This window comes from Myxine glutinosa, chromosome 2, assembly GCF_964187855.1.
Source record: "Myxine glutinosa chromosome 2, kmMyxGlut1.1, whole genome shotgun sequence".
Classification (NCBI taxonomy): domain Eukaryota; kingdom Metazoa; phylum Chordata; class Myxini; order Myxiniformes; family Myxinidae; genus Myxine; species Myxine glutinosa.
In genome coordinates this window covers 46,194,723-46,214,298 of record NC_136262.1, presented here as the reverse complement: position 1 = coordinate 46,214,298, position 19,576 = coordinate 46,194,723, and the positions used below count along the sequence as shown (strand labels likewise).

At 47.6% G+C, this 19,576-nt stretch overlaps 2 protein-coding genes across 5 annotated transcripts in view; one reads left to right on the top strand and one right to left on the bottom strand.

The window, feature by feature from the left end:
- The window catches only part of LOC137421844 (alpha-tocopherol transfer protein-like), a 116,772-nt gene extending 104,567 nt beyond the window's left edge, over nt 1-12,205 (bottom strand). The window contains exons 1-2 of one of the 4 annotated variants that reach the window (XM_078773230.1): nt 12,180-12,205; nt 11,337-11,528 (exon numbers count right to left, since the gene is read on the bottom strand). The gene's annotated coding sequence lies outside the window, so the exon portion shown is untranslated. Of the gene's footprint in view, nt 1-10,142; nt 10,520-10,567; nt 10,690-11,336; nt 11,557-12,179 lie in introns of those variants that run through there. The other 3 variants (XM_078773229.1, XM_078773228.1, XM_078773227.1) reach the window with 3 other exon arrangements.
- LOC144888195 (uncharacterized) overlaps nt 11,509-19,576 on the top strand; it is a 588,989-nt gene continuing 580,921 nt past the window's right edge. Inside the window, exon 1 of the mRNA XM_078772589.1 lies at nt 11,509-11,643. Coding sequence (XP_078628715.1) covers nt 11,600-11,643 — 44 coding nt within the window. The 5' untranslated portion in view covers nt 11,509-11,599. The remainder of the gene's footprint in view (nt 11,644-19,576) is intronic.

Genomic DNA, 19,576 nt, shown 5'->3' with positions numbered 1-19,576 from the left:
AGTCAAGGACTCGTTTCCATTAATTCTGACTCTTCGTTGCACCAGAATGTGATTGTATGGCACCAGTAGTGAGTTTAGGACCTCCCAATACCTCCCCACAACCTCATCTCCGCATCCTCCCATCATCTCATGGAACTACAACAACAACTACAACAACAGAGGGGGGCAGCGCGGCGCGGCGCGGGGAGTGTGCGTCCTCACTCCGGCTTGGTTAGCTGCCATTGCCCATGTGCTCCGACGGGGTTACCACTCAGGGGCTGACTGTCAGCCCCTCGTCAAGGGCGGAGCCCGGTAACCCCCCGCACCCAATAAGAAGCGGCGGGCCGATTCCATCTGGGGCGGAGCTAACGAGCCGAGGGCGTGTCACTCCCCGCTGGATATACGCAGCCACTTACCGGAGGTGACGTGAGATGCGCCCCCAGCTTGAGGAGAAACAGACGCCACCTCCAGCGCGACGATACCTCCCCGCATATCTGGACCGGACCGTGTGGATCCTGTCCCTGAGCCAAGGTGCACCTTGAGCCATCGATTCTGCCCTTCCTTGCCATCAATCCCTGTGTGAGTCAGTCTTGTCCCGTTTATCTGTGGTCTGTCGGGGCTAATATAAGACCGTGTTTAAGTGCCCACCTTCCTATGCTGTACCTCTTGTCCGTGTAATCTAAAACGTTCTGCATACAAATATTATAACCTCCTCCGGAGGTCTTGAGATCTGTACCCCTGGTGTCGTGTCATTTAATCCCAGCCGTTGTGTCCTTTCCTTCATTGATTTAGCATAGCGCGATTTGGCCAACGTTCGAGTGTAATCGGGTAAACTGTGCAGACGCGGTCATACCAAACTGCTCGGTAAACTAACATCCAAAACCGCGTCTGTAACATTTGGTGTCGGGAAGTGGGATTCGATCCGGAGCGCGTTTCATGCGCTCGAAATTATAACGGCGAAATTTGATTGTGTTTTACAAAAAAAAAAAAAAAAAACCCGAATTTTGAAAGTCGCGCTATGGCAGACCAAGACGGCTGGGTTCCGGTAGAGGAGAGTGAGGCAGGGTCGATCCAGGACCAAAATGAGGGACATGAGGAGAGCGAAGCAGTGAGGGTAGCAGGGTCGCAAAATGGCGTCGTCGCGCACGAGGTTACGGGCGCGCAAAATGGCGCCTCGCACGAGCGCGCGGTAGCCGAGCCCGCTGTATCAACGGGCTTCAACATGCAGCCGATTGACATGCAGGCCCTCATTGCGCAGCTACAGGCAGCTGTACAGATGAGTATGGGGAGCCAAATTGAGCGATTGGGTGAGCGGTTGGGAAACCAAATGGGGGTAATGGGGAACTGGATGGATGCTCAGGGTGAGCGATTGGAGGGCCAAATGGGGGCCCAGATCGGAGGGTTAGGGAGTAGAATAGAGGGATTAGACAATAGATTAGGGGAAATACAGGAGGGGTTAATGGGGGTAGAAAACAGAATGGCCGCTCAAGAGAATCAAATGGAAGGGATGCAAAAGGGGTTAGAGGGGTTAGAAAACAGTATGGAAGGCAAATTGAGGGACATGAGGGACCAAGCGGAAAGGGAAGTTAAACAAATGGGGCAGCAGATAGAGGGGGTTAGAATGGGGGTAGAAACCAAACTGGATGCTCACAGGGAGGAAATGGAGCAGATGAGGGTGGCATCTGGGCAGGAGATGCAAGTGATGGGAGAGGAGATCAGAAGAGGAGTGAGTGAGGAGGTCGGAGGAGTGCGCGAGGAGGTGAGGCACTGTAAGGAGCGCATGGAGAAGGAGGTGAGAAAGGGGACTGTAAAATTGCAAGGGGGTATAGAGGAGTTGACGCTGGGAGTAGAACAGCTGACGGAGGGACAAAAAGAAGTAACGGAGCAGGTTCAAAGGAACACTGCAGTATTAGGAGGGTTAAAAGCGACACAGAAAGAACTGAAAGATGACTTGATAGCGACGAAGAGGGAATGTCAGATGGTACGTGAGGGACTGACAACGAGGTTGGACGAGGTGACAGAGGTAATGGAGACGAAGGACCGGCAGGTGAGGACACACATGGAAACGGTCAAGGTAGCCTTAGAGGATGCGCTTGAGGAGACGTACCGGGACATAAAAGAGGTGAAGCAGAAATTAGAAGAAGTGGAAGAAGGGGTGAGCGAAATTAAGAAGCGACGGAGAGAGGATAAGAAAAAGATAAAAGAGGAGGTAAAAGAATTGGTCCAAAGTCTGTGTTTGGATCGTGATGATGTGCTCATTAACCGGATGAGGGATTCGCAGGTGATGGAGGAGAAGCGAAGAGAAAGAGGACCCGGTGTAAGTGGTGACCAATATGGTCGTGCGTATGATGCGCCAGGGGATTTAAGAAGCTTGGGGGTCGAGATGGACCCGGGTGTTCGTGAGAGGCCGTTGGTGAAGTGTGCGACAGGTCTGGTGTGCGAAAAAGGAGGTGTGCGAGAAAGTCCGACTCTGGGGTGTGTGAGGAAAAAGTGCGTGCCAAGGAGTGAGGGTGCTGGCGAGAGTGAGTCGGTCGTAGCGCGTGTGCGAGGGAGCACATGGAAGCGCGGTGTGGTAAGTGTTACAGAGGGAGTGATGGGAGAGTGTGCGCAAGAGTGTGCGCGAGAGAGGTGTGTAACGGACGGGTGCATGAGGAAAGAGTGCGCTGTCAAGAGTGGAGGTGAGAGTAGTGAGAGTGAAACGGAGCGTGAGTTGGTTATGACAGGTGAGCGAGGATGTACACCTAGAATGGAAGGATGCACACCTGGAATGGTAGAGCGTGAGTGGGAATGCACGCTGGAATTGGTAGTGAGGCACGTGGTGGGGTGTGCGAGTGAGGGCACACCTGTGATTGTCACAGAGGAGGTGACCGAGGAAGGGGCGCGAAGAGGTGTGTTGGTGAGGTGTGCGAGCGACGAATGTGTGCCAAGGTGCTCGGTGGTCAGGTGTGTGACCAAGGCTGTGAGTGGAATGAGTGTACCGAGGTGTGTAAGGAAAGGTACGAGGAGCATGGAAACGGCTGGATGTGTGAGCAAGGAACGGGCTGCGGGGTGTAAGCATGCAGGTGAGGCATCGAAGGTAACCGGGTTAGAGGTTAGAGCGACTTTTAGCCGAATCGGGCCCTCGGTGCGTGCCGGGCTTCGCGTGCCGCGAGAACCAGCGGGGATCCGAGCCACGGCGGGTTTGAAAGGACCGCCGTGCGCGATCCACGCTGGGCCTCGCGTGGAACGGCCGCGTCCGGGCTCCACTAGGCGGAGCGGGCAGGCCGATAGGAAGGGTCGTCATGGCGACCACTTTTTGGTGAGACGTGCCGGCAGGTAGAGAGCGGGACATTGGATGGCTCCGTGCCGAGATGGTGCGTGGGATCTCGGCACGGGTAAGCCCCCGTCCCTGCACCGAATGCCGGACGTATCCAGCCGCTGGCACCAAACAACCCGCATTCATGGCTTGGCTTTACGAAGCCGGGCTTTGGACAGGAATTGGTGCACCGAGAGGCATTAGTGAGTAGACTGTGTGATGAGGTTAGTGTTTTGGACCCAAAATTAGAAAAAAACAAAATTTGATGATTGGCAAAGGATTGGCAGTAATGATTGGCAGATGATGGGTAGTGATTGGCAAATTTTTGATTTGTTGAAATTTGATGTGCAAAATTGGTAGTGAGCGATGGGCCCGGTGGGTAAGGGTGGCATCCCTGCCACCCTTCCCAGGTGTGGCAAAGGAGCTATAGATTATGGGGTGTATGGCAGTGAAAACTAGCCCGGGTGGGTTAGGATATTGATAGGGCCCTAGAAGATGACATTAGGTGACGTTAAGATTAGTTAGTGACTGATACCTGTAGTGGGGACGCAGGTAGATTAGAGTGGATGATAATGACGAGGGAGCGCAATAGTTTAAAGGGACGACTGGGAAGCGCAAGTTTCAGAAGGGAGTAGTTAGATGAGATGATGCTGTGGGAGAACTGGACAGGTGTGTGGAGCAGTGGATGAGTAGTGAGTGTTGTGGATCAGCGCGAATGCGCTTGGGGAGAGAAGGGTGCAGGTGGCACCAGGAGTGAGAGCACAGGTGTGCAAGTACAGGTGTGTGGAGAGAGTTGGAGTAAGTGGTACGGAGTGGTGTGCATGGTGCGAAGGTGTGAATGGGGGAAGAGTGGACCCCCATCACGGATACCCGGGGTGGGTAGTGTAAGTGTTAGGTAGAGGGTATAGGTAAATTGTGGTTGGATATTGGCATTTGTGGTGCGGTTGCAGAATGGTATTGCGGATGGGTGCATTAGTGTTGTGTAAATGGCTGGGCGTGTAGCCTGTTAGTGTGTGTAGTTGGTTGGGCACTCCACCACTGTGAGGATGTCGGCCAGGTGAGGCCGCAGGTGGGCTCTGGGAGCCGTTAGTGTCAGTGGGGCCCGAGGATCCGGAGGACGGACCCGGGTAGCCCAGTGCCAGAGAGGGCACTGAGTGGGGAGAGCGCCAGAGGGCCTTCCCCAGGTAGTTAGGTTAGGGTAAGGAGCAGGTAAGCTCGGAGGCAACTGCAGTGGTGGAGGTGTGCAGGTGGGTAGACCTGCGGGGAGAGCTACACGTCGCGGCCCAGAAATTGTGCGAGGGCACTGGGAGATGAATCGGGGGAGTGAGACCCCAAATTGAAAAGCACCACAGTTTGGTCAATGGGAATTGGTTTTTAGAACCCATAGTGTAAGAGGGCCAATGGTTTGGCAGGAGAAAGACCCCGGGTAATGTAAAGTTGTTAAAGTCATTTAGGAAATAGTTAGGATTGATGAACCTGTCGCACCATACGCAGCCACTTACCTGTGGTGATGATGACTCCACACCTGTGTTTTCTTTGTTCTGTGTGCAGGAAAAGAGAATTGCTGTTGGATTTGTGAGACGCATCACGACGTGGATGAGACATTGGGGTGATTCCATCTCTCCCTCCCTAGGAGGGACTGATGATGAGTTGGAGATGGCAAATTGTGATGAGAGTTGGAAATAGCAAATTTGATTGGTTAGGAGGGAGAGAAGACGAATTTGGTTTATGGGAGGAACGGGGAAGACAGTAGGGACGTTTGTTGATTTGTAAAGTAGATGTTTATGGGTAGTGTTGTGTTTTGTGGATACAGTAAGGGGTAAGGGAGGGGCAATGTAGGTTACCTGGTGGGGGGGGGGGGCGTACGGTAGGAACGTACCTGTCTCACCTGGTTCCCATGTGCCCCCAGTGTGCATCATCTTGTATTGCGTGCACTTTTGCGCCCTTACCACCTTACTCACTTGTCTTCTTCTTTTGTCTCCCACCTCCGAGGATCTGGCTTTGGGGCAGAGAGAGAGGAGAGAGAGGTGCTGGCTCCGCAGTTGTGGGCCTGTACTTTCGCTGTTTGCTGCCTGGATCGATACACAATATGGACCGCAATTTTTGTGGCCGCCCACCATGGACCGCAGTTCTTTTGCGGGCAAGCACCACCCATCGATGGACCTATGGGTCAACGTGGCACCTATGCCAGACAGGTGAACCACTAATAGTTGGCCCCCTGACGGCCACAATAAAGAAATGGACGCGGTTGGCGCCTTTCTCTATTTTTTTAAAGAAGCCAGAAGGCCAAGTGCACCACACGAAGGCAAGACCAGCGGCAGAACATCGGCCGGCTGCGACACCACCGGTGATTGTTGAACACTTTATTGGTGCACCGGATGGTGCTGACTGTACATGATGGGGTGGTGCTTTTGGTGCTTGGATGGGGTGCTCTGCACATTATTAAAGGCCGTAAGGCCACAGGGCACTCGTGGGTTGGTGTATCGATGCTGGCATGCGTGCTCTCTCTATGCATAACATCTGCATGTGTTCCTCCAAAAACAGGTCCTGGATCGTAGTGTAAATATCAGTGTAGTCTTGTGTAAATAATGCTCCCTACCGGCTGTATGTTTAGTTTGAGAATTCTTTCCGCGATTCGGTTATCCTGTGGGTGTGTTTCTGTGAGGAGAAGGGTGCAACGTCGCAGGGGGACATATTTACTCATTTGTGAACATCTGTAAAACTGTCGCACTCAGGGTAGAGTTAATAGTAGAGGGAACTACATCTGAGTGCCACACTAACGTAGGTAAAGATTTATCGGGTCGGGACGCCCCGAGGTAGAGAAGGGTGCAATGTTGCGGATATGGGATTTGGCCTCCATCCATATCCGCTTGTAAATATTCCCCTATTTCCCCAATACTCCCCAACTATCCCCAATCCCCCATTCCCTAGTCCCATTGTCTGTAAACAACACTCTGTAGAACCGACCTTCCCCTTTTTCCCCCATTAAATGTCGTGCCCAGGTTCACCGCATCTCACGTAGACAACTATAGGACATCTTGCTAGTTATTCTTAGTCTATGTCAGTCAAGGACTCGTTTCCATTAATTCTGACTCTTCGTTGCACCAGAATGTGATTGTATGGCACCAGTAGTGAGTTTAGGACCTCCCAATACCTCCCCACAACCTGATCTCCGCATCCTCCCATCATCTCATGGAACTACAACAACAACTACAACAACAGAGGGGGGCGGCGCGGCGCGGCGCGGGGAGTGTGCGTCCTCACTCCGGCTTGGTTAGCCGCCATTGCCCATGTGCTCCGACGGGGTTACCACTCAGGGGCTGACTGTCAGCCCCTCGTCAAGGGCGGAGCCCGGTAACCCCCCGCACCCAATAAGAAGCGGCGGGCCGATTCCATCTGGGGCGGAGCTAACGAGCCGAGGGCGTGTCACTCCCCGCTGGATATACGCAGCCACTTACCGGAGGTGACGTGAGATGCGCCCCCAGCTTGAGGAGAAACAGACGCCACCTCCAGCGCGACGATACCTCCCCGCATATCTGGACCGGACCGTGTGGATCCTGTCCCTGAGCCAAGGTGCACCTTGAGCCATCGATTCTGCCCTTCCTTGCCATCAATCCCTGTGTGAGTCAGTCTTGTCCCGTTTATCTGTGGTCGGTCGGGGCTAATATAAGACCGTGTTTAAGTGCCCACCTTCCTATGCTGTACCTCTTGTCCGTGTAATCTAAAACGTTCTGCATACAAATATTATAACCTCCTCCGGAGGTCTTGAGAACTGTACCCCATGTGTCGTGTCATTTAATCCCAGCCGTTGTGTCCTTTCCTTCATTGATTTAGCATAGCGCGATTTGGCCAACGTTCGAGTGTAATCGGGTAAACTGTGCAGACGCGGTCATACCAAACCGCTCGGTAAACTAACATCCAAAACCGCGTCTGTAACAATATTCTTGACATTAATAATTATTCTTATTCATAACATTAATAATTATTCTTATTCTTAAGATTAATGATTATTCTTATTCTTGATTAATAATTATTCTTATTCTTGATTAATAATTATTCTTATTCTTGACATTAATGATTATTCTTATTATTGACATTAATAATTATTCTTATTATTGACATTAATAATTATTCTTATTATTGACATTAATAATTATTCTTATTCTTGATTAATAATTTTTCTTATTCTTGACATTAATGATTATTCTTATTATTGACATTAATAATTATTCTTATTCTTGACATTAATAATTATTCTTATTCTTGATTAATAATTTTTGTTATTCTTGACATTAATGATTATTCTTATTATTGACATTAATAATTATTCTTATTCTTGACATTAATGATTATTCTTATTCTTGACATTAATGATTATTCTTATTATTGACATTAATGATTATTCTTATTATTGACATTAATAATTATTCTTATTCTTGACATTAATGATTATTCTTATTATTGACATTAATAATTATTCTTATTCTTGACATTAATGATTATTCTTATTCTTGACATTAAGAATTATTCTTATTCTTGACATTAATGATTATTCTTATTCTTGATTAATAATTATTTTTATTCTTGACATTAATGATTATTCTTATTCTTGATTAATAATTATTCTTATTCTTGATGGTGGGTACCCCGGTTTAGAATAGGTACACCGTATCCCTGCGTGTCGTAAGAGGCGACTAAAAGGGTTGGCGTCAGGAAGGGGCATCCGGCCATAAAAACATTGCCTCAAAAAGAGAACCATGACAATTACAACTACATATGGGCAGGGTACAGCCCGAAGTACCCCGTGGGGGACCCCACTCCCTCTCGTCAAAACTCAAGGTGGGGAACCCGATCAAAGCAAGGGTGGAAATCACTCCATTTATGACGACGAAATGTCTGATGCCCGACATGGAGATCGGTTTCTGAGGTATGGGACATGGAATATCGGGACAATGACAGGGAGATCAGGAGAAGTGGTGGAAGTATTGGTCAGAAGAAGAGTGGACATATGTTGTGTGCAGGAGACGAGATGGAAGGGAAGTGGTGTGAGAATGGTGAAGGGTAGGCAGGGACAGAAATACAAGTTTGTGTGGCAAGGGTGCCCAGAAGGCGTGAATGGTGTTGGTGTCCTGTTTTCTGAGGAGTTTGTAGACAGTGTGGTGAGTGTGACGAGAGTGAGTGAAAGGTTGACGATGGTGAAAATGATGATTGGAAAGCTCTTGGTGAACGTCATCTCGGGATATGCTCCGCAGGTTGGTCGGAGTGATGAAGAGAAGGACAAGTTCTGTTGTGCAATAGAGAAGCTGATGGAAAACGTGAAAGAAAAGGAAGTTGTTGTGGTAGGAGGAGACCTAAATGGACATGTGGGAAGGAGTATGGACGGTTTTGAGGGAGTTAATGGGGGTTACGGATATGGTGTGAGAAATGGAGAAGGTGAAAGGGTTTTGGAGTTTGCTGATGGAACTGATTTGTTGATTTGTAATACTCAGTTCGAGAACGAGGATAGTAAGCTTGTTACATACACGTCAGGTGGGTCGACCACAACCGTTGACTACCTGCTGGTGCATAGGCGAGATAGGGGGCACCTCCGGGACACAAAGGTGATCCCGGGGGAGGAGGCTGTTTCACAGCACCACTTGGTTGTCTGCGACATAAGGGTGAAAGGTGCGAGGAGAGCTCAGTGGGTGAAGTACCAACTGAGAATGAAGGTGTGGAGGTTGAAAAAGGTGACAGTGAGGGAGGCATTAAAAGAGAGGCTAAGTACGGTAGAGGCTGATGTGGTTGAGCTTGAAAGTGGTTGGTTGTCAATGAAAGATAGTCTGTTGGGAGCCGTTGGTGAGGTATGTGGATGGACAAAAGGACCACCGAGGCATTCGGAAACATGGTGGTGGGATGATGAAATTGGAAAGCAGATTGACGAGAAGAGGAAGAAGTTCAAGTAGTGGCAGAAGGCGAAGGGTACGGGAGCAGAAAAGGCCGAGCATGAAAGTTATAAGGCAACCAAGACGGCTGCAAAGAAAGAGGGAGCAAAGGCGCAGGAGGCATGTAGGAAAATGTTCGGAGAACGCTTGGATTCGGAAGAGGGTCAGAGAGCGGTATTCAGGATTGCAAAGCAGATAGCAAAAGAGAGGTGTGATGTGATGGGGGTGAGTTGCTTGAAGGATGAAGTGGGACAAATCGTTGTGGACCCAGATGGAATTAAAGGAAGTTTTAAGAGATATATGGAAATACTGTTGAATGCAGAGAATGAATGGGATGGCAACATAGAGAGTAACCCCATTTTAGAATAATTATTTTTATCTTTGACATTAATAATTATTCTTATTCTTCACATTAATAATTATTCTTATCCTTGACATTAATAATTATTCTCATTCTTGACATTAATAATTATTTTTTATTATTTCTTGATTAATAATTATTCTTCACAAAAATTCATAGTTGAATTGAGTGACCTTATATGCAAATCCTGTTCAAACTTGAAATCAATCAGATGAAAATTGACTTTTAGAAATTTGTCAAAGTTGTCGTCATTCGTCTTATGCTGACCTTTTCACCTCAAAATCAAGAGGCTTCTTCCTCATGACGAACTCTTCCATTTCGTGAAGATCAGTTTAAAATTGTGACCTGTCGCCGAATGACATATACACAGACAAACGACCAACCAAAATTATTGGAAAATCCTCGATTATCCGCAAGTAACAAACTGACAAACAGATGAAAACGTAACCAACACACACCTTCGATGACGGCGGTAATGATGAGGGTTGCTCGGTTAATGTTGGGGTAAAAGTTTCTGTGCATATCGATCACGGTTTCGTTTAACACTGTCATCGTAGGCCACGAACTTACCGATCACCCATCGTACCTGCAAACCTGTTTCTCAGTAAATGAGAAAAAGGAGGGAAGACTTTTCCAGGAACATTCAGTAATGGCCTTTTGAATTCCTGAATTTTCCATGAACCGTACAGTTTGCTCGGCGCAGCATCATTCTCTTGGCATCACTTGGCGAGCCTCGATTTGGTGATGCCACTGATGGATTGCAACCGGCACAAGCAAGGATGCAGACGTGGGAGAGTTAGGAAGCACCGATACACAATGGCCTGCGGAGGCGCAGCAGTCAGATTTAATGGAGCAGGAATTTCTCATTTGTTCACCATGCCGGCGATAACTCCCCTACTCCTCGCGAAAGGCCCCGTGGGATCTGATCTACCAACCTCCAGGTCGACGCAACACATTGCCTGCGAAGCAGAAGCACCACCCGCTGGACAGTCAGGACAGACACCGTCATACCTGTATACCTTTTTCAGAACGCACTTCGTACGAAGGTAAAGCACGTGCGCGCTTCGCAGGTTAAAATGCCCGACTGGGAAAGCGATTCCCTCCCACCTTCCTCCGGAGCACCGGCTCACAGTGGCCTGCTCCTTTTCGAGCGGACGAGACGAAACATCCAAATCGTAACGGAAGCATATTATAAACGCCATAGTTTAATTGCTTTCCGGTAGTAAATGCTATTTCGCGGAATGATTAATATACAGACGCACTGAGATCGAACTCGGCTTAGTCATTTGGTGCTCAGCGAACTCGAACCCACCTGGCCATCCAGTGCACTATAGATGAGATCGTGATCTGCCATGAATGAGCTAATTCGGGCTTTTTATTGTCCCAGACAAAGACCTTTGGCAATCATAATGGAAAATTTGCCTGAAATCACCCTTTTAAATATTAATGTTTTATGTATAATAATCGGAGCACCACAATAATAATGATGAAGATTCTTACTACTGACAGTTATTACATGAGCAATACGAAATTATATAATTATCAATGGCGATGCAAGCAGTGAGCAAAATATTAAATTGAAAAGTCCAATATTTAAAAACTATACATTAATATTCATGAGATAAAAGTGGGTGGAGCCTCCGCTCGCGTGTGCTCCGGATCCCACGGGGATCTCAGTTCATTCATAAGGCAAGCGTGGCGGGGCACGAATGAGTGAGGGAACGAATTACGAACAGCCGAAAGAAGGATGCTTTTTAGGTTGAATGAATGGGAGGCTCACCCAGTGAAAAGAGCTCCGGTTCCCCGTGACTGGCTCCGCGTCGTAACGTGATTTCGCTACGCAATTAGAGGGTCACAGGACGCAGCACGGATCAAACACGCCCCGCACGCATAGGGATGCGAGACGGACATGCACGGAGTCCGGCACCGCGGGAGGCCGTGAGCGGAACGGCTCCGGGCTGAGCGCTCCTACCTGGCGGAGGCAACGGGAGGGAGGGAGAGACAGACACAGAGGGTTCATCCTTCACCTGAACACGTGGCAAGATGTTACCTTTAAGCCTGAACCTCAGGCAGTGCTTTAACGCAGGGTGAGTGCTTATTCTACCCCTCTGGATTACTCCTGATATCCATGATCCCCTCCGCCCATCCATTACCGCTCCTCCACCCCATCGGATCCGCCGAAGCCTCGATCCGGCCCGCCGGCCGTGTTTTCTCCATCCCTCCACCCGCTATGATCAATCCTGGATGGATGTACAGTGAGTGCTCCTTTTTTTTTCCCCACGCTCCCCACACCTCGCCCAGCGTCCGGCTGGACGAACGTCTCGCATCTCGAGTTCACACTATCAAGTGGACGTTTTAAAAATAAAAATCACCGGCTCTCCCCCGACATCCCCCCCGACATCCCCCCCCTCTCCCCCGAAGCCGTAAATAACACAACGCGTCGCGAGTAGCGACGGTACACCTCTCGCGATCATCCGTGCAGGTGCATGCTTGGTGATGGATTCCATCCGTAGGCCCGAAGTAGATCTCGCACACCCGCTCAAAACTACACCATCCTGGCCGCCGGGCTCTTTAAGGTTATTATTTGTATTAGTATTACCATTAGTGTTATTTTGGCTCCCACCTTTAAATCCGCGATCCTTTGGACACGCCCTTAAAGTGACGTCACTGCCGAATTGCTTTCCCGCCTGTGGGGCGCGTGTTCGTGCTGATCATGGGGTCGCCGGATGCGCGCTTCGTCCGCTGTTGGCGCCAAAAAGCTGTTATTTCTCATTGTGGGTGCACCTCGGGGGTGGATTTAAGTGGAGAGTGGTGGGGAGGGGGTGGGGGTTAAGGCGAGGATAGTGGGTGGGATTAAGGGGAGGAGATGCAAGACGATGAGAAGGGCCGGGGGAAATTGCTTTTTGGTTCCAACACTTTTAATCAATAAAGGAAATTAATATCTAATTGTACGCTGTCATTGTAATTGATAGTACCTGGAATAATGTTCAATATGTGTGTATGGGATGCTCATGGATTGGTGTACAGATGGGACGCTCATGGATGTATGAATGAATGGTACTTTCATGGAAGGAGGTGAGGGGTGAGAACGAGGGGTTGGATGGGACGCTCATGGATTTATGAATGAATGGTACTTTCATTGAAGGAGGGGGCGGGGGGATTGGGAGGGAGTGGGTTGGATGGGACGCTCATGGATGTACACTACTCACAATAAGTTAGGGATATTGTGAGAGAGTTAATTTTTTTATAGGGGTTAGGGCTATGGTATTGAAATCAAGAATGCTGTGTTTTTTCACACACTAATAACCATAGAATTAGGACCAACAACTTTTTTTAACATAATTAATACACAAAATCGACCACACCGAAGAACCTGCCAATATCCCTAACTTATTGTGAGTAGTGTATGTACAGTGTTTTCAGAAAGTATTCACACCCCTTGACTTTTTCACATTTGATTGTGTTACAGCCTGAATTTAAAATGGATTGCATAAAAAAAAAATTGTCACTTATCTGCACATTACCCCATAAGGTCAAAGTGGATTTTTTTTAAATAGAAATTTTTACCAGATAATAAAAAATGCAAAAACAGAAAGATTTAATTTACACAAGTATTCAAACTCCTGAGACAATACTTTGTAGAAGCGCCTTTGGCAGTGATTACAATTTTGAGTCTTCTTGGATACGTCTATCAGCTTCGCACACCTGTTATTTGGGGAGTTTCTCACATTCTTCCTTGCAGATTTGATCAAGCTCTGTCAAGTTGGATGGGGAGCATCGGTGAAAAGCAATCTTCAAGTATTTCCACAGATTCTCAATGGAATACAAGTCTAGGCTTTAGCTGAGCCACTCAAGGACTTTCACGTTTTTGTTCTGAAGCCATTTTAGTGTTGCCTTGGCTGTATGCTCGAGGTCGTTGTCCTTGTTGGAATGTAAATTTTTGCTACAGTCTAAGGTCTTTTGCACTCTGAAGCAGGTTCTCCTCTAGGATTTGCCTGTATTTGGCTCCATTCATTGTTCCTTCTATCCTTACACGTCTCCCAGTCTCTGCTCCTGAAAAGCATCCCCATAGTATGATGCTGCCGCCACCATGTTTCATAGTAGGGATAGTGTTAGATGGGTGATGAGCTGGCTTCGTTTTCGCCAGATGTAGCACTTTGCATTCTGAAAAAAAAAAGAGTTAAATTTTCGTGTCATCAGACCACAGAATCGCAGAATCTTTCATTCTCCTTTTGGCAAACTCCAGGTGTGCTGCCACGTGCCTTTTTCAGGATTGGCTTCCAGCCCAGAGGGGAGACTGTTCTCCCCTCTGGGCTGGTGCTCCTGCCTCACACCTAGCTCGGCTCCACGCTGTTGAAACCAAAGCTTTCAGAATCATTGGAATCTCCTGCATTGAAGTTAACTCCGAGGGCCTTTCACTCGCTCACCGCAGGCAGGTTGGTGGTCTTTCTGTCTTCTATCGACTCCTCTCCGGCCTTGGTCCCCCAGCTCTCTCTGTGCTCTGTCCCCCAAATATTCCTACAGGTCGCACAAGTTCTGCCTGCAACCCTCTTATGGTTACACTGCCAAAATCTAGGCTCTCTGCTCACCTTCACTCTTTCATTCCTCTTTTCTCCCGCCTCTGGCACAAACTCCCCCATTCCCTTCAATCCCACTCCTCCCTCCAGGTCTTTAAAACAGCTGTTCACCACCATCTCCTATCTTCCCCCATCCCAAACCTTGGTCCTTTCTACCCCCGCTAATTTCACCCCAGATCCACTTTTTTGAAATACCAACTTCTTTCCTGGAAGTCCTTGCATTGTCCTTGTGTTTTATGCTTCTCCCCCCTCCCCCTTCCCACGCCTCCTCCCCACCCCAAGCCCTCTCCCTCTCACAGATCTCCCGATGTCCCTGCTCTCAATTGTTTTTTTTGATTCCCCTTCTCTCCCCATATTGTCTACCACTACCCTTATTTAATGTTTTTTTGTGTCTGTTTGATTTTTTTTGTGTGATAAATGTTAGCTCTTTCACGAGCCTCGATCCTGTATCCAAAAAAAAAATCAAAAAAATCTGGCCACTCTCCCATAAAGCCTAGATTTGTGAAGTACTGCAGAGACTGTTGTCGTTCCGGCAGGTTCTCCAATCTCAGCCAAGGAACTCTGTAGTTCTGTCAGAGTGGTCATTGGGTTATTGGTCACCTCGATGACCAAGGCCCTTCTTGCCCGGGTTCTCAGTTTGGTCATACGGCCAGCGCTCGGAAAGTCTGCATAGTTCCATATTATTTTAATTTCTTAATGATCAACGTCACTGTGCTCTTGGGAACTTTCAACACTCTAGAAATTGTGTTATACCCTTCCCCAGATCAATGCCTCCTCACAATCTCGGAGTTCTACAGCCATTTCCTTGGAGTTCATGGTAGAGTTTCTGCTCTGACATGCACTGTCAAACGGGGGACATCATATAGAAAGGTTTGTTTCTTTCTAAATCGTGTCCAATCAATTGAATTGGCCACAGGTGAATTCCAATCAAGTTGTATAAACATCTCAAGGATGATCAAAGGAAATTGGACGCTCCTGAGCTCAATTTGGAGTGTCATAACAAAGGGGTGAATACCTATTGACTCAATATATTTCAGGTTTTCATTTTTAATTATGTTGTTAAAAAAATGTAAAAAAAAATAAATAATTCCACCTTGTCATTATGGGATAATATATGTTGATCTGTGACAAAAAAAACATCTCAATTTATTCCATTTTAAATTCGGGCTGTAAAACAACAAAAATGTGAAAAAGTCAAGGGGTGTGAATATTTCTGATTGTAATGTGTGGATGGTACTTTTATGTGAAGGAGGGGAGGGTAGGGGGTGTATGGAAGGGACACTCATTGTTGTATGGAAGGGACACATGGATGTATGGAGGGATGTTCATGGATGGGATGCTCATGGATGTATGGAAGGGACACTCGTAGATGTATGGATGGTATGCTCATGGATGTATGAATATAAGGCTTTTTGCAAAAAGACCAATGACTGGGTCTTCTTATTTGTTTTCTTTGTTGTTTTTAACCACACAGTTTAAACCACACTTTTAACCACACAAGCTGACCCACACCTTAACATGTATGCAGACCCACGTCTTCATGAAGATATGTCATTGCAACAAATAATCCCATCTACCCCCATTTAATGATGTTTGAACAATGTTTTTATGAATGGGCGATGAGGTTGCTGAGGTGCAGCATTTAAAGTGGCCATCTTGGCGATCTGAGCATTAAGCCGGCTGTCCGTTCTTGGATCCATCTATCTTTGGTTGTTGTATATACTGCATGCTTTTACTTCTTGGTCTTTGGTCATTGTGTTCCTCCTACTTGCAAATTAAATCAATCTTATGGTCTAATCTCTGAATATAACTTAATTGGATTATAACTTAATATAACTTGATATATTTAATGAAATATGCAGATTTGGCAGAATTGGGCCGATCCATATTCTTGCATTACCCCTCACCCCCATATATGCTCCAAAAATGCATCTCTGCCCCTTCCCTTACACTTCCTTGCTCCTATCCCCACCCCAAAACCTTCCCCTTTTCTTCACACATTATTCTACCATCCTCTTTCCATCCTTCTCAAATTCTCAATTAACCTCTGATGGCCACTTATTGCGTATGTAATAAATGTATGCCCTCCTTGGTCGATCACTGCCCTTAGCATGATTATAGTGCCCTCCACGCCCACAGCCCCTTGCAGCCTGAAGTTTATTTCGTATTCACTTGGTACAAGCTCGGCTCGTGGAAGCAAAGCCTTGCTGCGCTCGTAACAAGAAAGCACGATGCTGGGAGGTTAATCGCACGACATGGCTGTGCTGAATAATTCATCAATGGCACTGTTTAACATGGTGGAACCCCTTATTTCCAAAACGGTGATGAGGGATATTTCAATGCCAAAGGGAGATAAAGATAGAATCTCCTCTTGCATCGAGGCCTTGGGGCTGAATTTGATTCTGGCCTGGCTGGAGTTAAAGAGAAACTCCCACATTTGATATTCGATTTCAAATCTAAAAAGTATGTAGTAGGGGTGTGGGTGTGTTTCCTCTGATCTGCCTCCTCCTTTTAAGGCAGACTGTTGAAGTCTGATATGATAATTATAATTTCGAAGTTGACCGGCCATGAGTTATTAAATAATGCCAAATCACTGCAGCAGCAAACCGATCTTTTGATAAAGTTACCTTTTATGCACCTTGTGCAATATTTGACAACACCCAGGACTGACGCTAAACCAAACCAGCAAACCAAATTTCTAAATTTGAAACAAAAGGTTTGGGTACATCGACTGTGGAACTATTAATAAATAAACCCCCTTTGGGAGATTTGGGTAGCTCTGCTGTGGACCTATCGGCAGTATGCAATGTCGTCACCTCACTCTGAGATACGAAGCCCATCCACCATTATGGGAGACAACAAACGTGACAGCTAAGCTGCCCTGCCAGACACATGATGGCATTTTCCAAGTACTTTGATGAATAATCCCAGGATGCAAAATTCAGAGGCTCACATCGAACCGTAACCGAATGAGAAAATAACTCTCTGTGATGGTATAGATCTGCATTACGTGAAGAAACCCCACTTGGCAGACCATGTGACGTTAAAGGCCAGTATTGAATATTTAGATATTGTGTCCCATCTGCTTCTGACAAGCTCCTTCCCCCCTCCCCCCCCCTCCAGCCCCCCCCCAACCCCCACCCGAGATTGAGGTCGAGACTGAGGCTCGTGTAACAAACGGACACATAAGGCATAATAAAGGGAGCGAGAGACAATATGGGGAGAGAGGGGGAAGCACACAAGTACAACACTTGAGAGCAGGGACATCGGGAGATCTGTGGGAGGGAGAGGGCTTGGGGGGGGAGGAGACGTGGGAAGGGGGGGGGGGGAGGGGTGGGAGAGGTAAAAAAACACATAGACACAGCTCGGACTTCCAGGAAAAAAAGTCGGTATTTCAGAAAAGTGGATCTGGGGTGAATTAATGGGGGTAGAAAAGATCAAGGTTTTGGATGGTGGTGAACAGCTGTTTTAAAGACCTGGATGGAGGAGTGGGATTGAAGAGAGTGATGAGAGAGTTTGTTCCAGAATCGGGAGAAAAGAGGAATGAAAGAGTGAAGGTGAGCAGAGAGTCTTGATTTTGGCAGTTTCAGCAGAATAGGGTTGCTGGCAGATCTTGTGCGTCCTGTACGAGGATTTCGGGGACAGAGCACAGACAGGGCTGGGGGCCGGGGGGGGCTAGGCCAGAGAGGAGTCGCTAAAAGACAGAAAGACCACCTACCTGCCTGCGGTGAGTGAGTGAAAGGCCCTCAGAGTTAGCTTCGTCGCGGGAGGTTCCAATGATTCTGAAAGCTTCGGTTTCAACAGCGTGAAGCCGAGCTAGGTGTGAGGCAGGAGCACCAGCCCAGAGGGCAGAGCAGTATTCCATTGAGCTGCGGATGAAAGCCTTGTATGTGGTGAGGAGCTCAGGTGTGCCAAGGAAGGACTTCACACGACGGAGGATGCCCAGTCGGCGACTGGCTTTGGAGGCCAGCTTAGAAATGTGGTTTTCCCAGGAAAGATCATGGCAGATTGTGAGACCCAAGAGCTTGAGTGACAGAACTTCTTGGAGAGGATTGTTGAGAAAGTAGATGGGAAGGTTGTCCAGATGGTCTTTTCGGAGAGACATAGTGAGAGTGTGAGAGTGTGAGATTTGTCAGGTTTGAAAGACATGTTCCACTTGTTTTACCAGTCTGTGATTTTGTCCAGGTCTGCAGAGAGTGAGTATGCTGCAGACTGCCGATCTGAGGGATGAGGTATGAAGCAGCAGAGAGTGGAGTCATCAGTAAAGAGATAGAGAGGATTTTCCAGAGTCAGAGAGATGATTGATGAAGACCAGAAAAAGCACAAGGCCCAGAACACTGCCATGGGGACCTCCAGCATGAACAGGAAGGGGAGATGAGAGAAATCCATTCAGGGCGACACGTTGACTACGACCAGAGAGGAAGTTCGCAAGCCATGCGTAGAGATTTCCATAGATACCATAGGAGGAGAGTTTGGTGATTGGAGCGAAGTGCCAGACCGTATTGAAGGCACGTGATATGTCATGGGAGACAGCTCTAATTTCCTGTTTGACATTGAGGACCTCCATCCATTGTTGAGACAGCAGAAGCAGCATGTCCAGAGTAGAGTGACCTGGTCTGAATCCAAATTGATGATCGGAGATCAAGCCATTGGAGAAGAGGAAGGATTTGATATCCGAAGCAATGATGGATTCCATGACTTTGCTGATAATTGGGAGCAGGCTGATTGGTCTGTTGTTGCAAGGATCTGTTTTTGCACCTTTTTGTGGAAAGCGGTAATGTTGGCTGATATCCAAGCTGATGGCAGATGTCCTTGAGCAAAAGAGAGGGTGAAGAGAACAGAGAGGGTGTGAAAGAGCGGCAGAGCAGGATTTTAGGACCTGTGGGCTGATGCCGTCTGGTCCAGTTGCAGAATCAGAGTCGAGGATTGTAAGAAACTTCTCCACCTTCTCAGGAGAGAAGGACACAGTCCAGGAGCAGCTGTGTACGACTGGGTACAGAGAGAGACGGGTTTGGGACACAAGCTTTTGAGGCAAACACAGAGTTGAGGCATTCAGCTTTTTCACGTGCGGAGTCAGCTGTGTCGCCGTTTGAGGTAAGAGAAGGGATGGAGGTGGAACAAACACCAGAAACAGATTTGACCAGATGCCACCAGGATTTAGAAGAGGGAGACAGGTTTGAGAGTTCACTCTTGAGAGTAGAGAGGTATTGTTTCCTCGCTCTCCTGATGGTAGACACACACTATTCCTTGATTAATGATTCCTTGATGAAGCAACAGATTAAAGCTTTCAAATCTATTGAGTCAGACAACTATTTTGTAAGTGGACGAGTGCAGGAAATTGCTATGAAAGCTTTTTCACGCAAAACAAGTTTTTACTAACAGCAACGGTCAGTTATTGGTGTCAAGTTCTTGTTTCCCCACGTGCATAGTGCAAAGCAGGGTA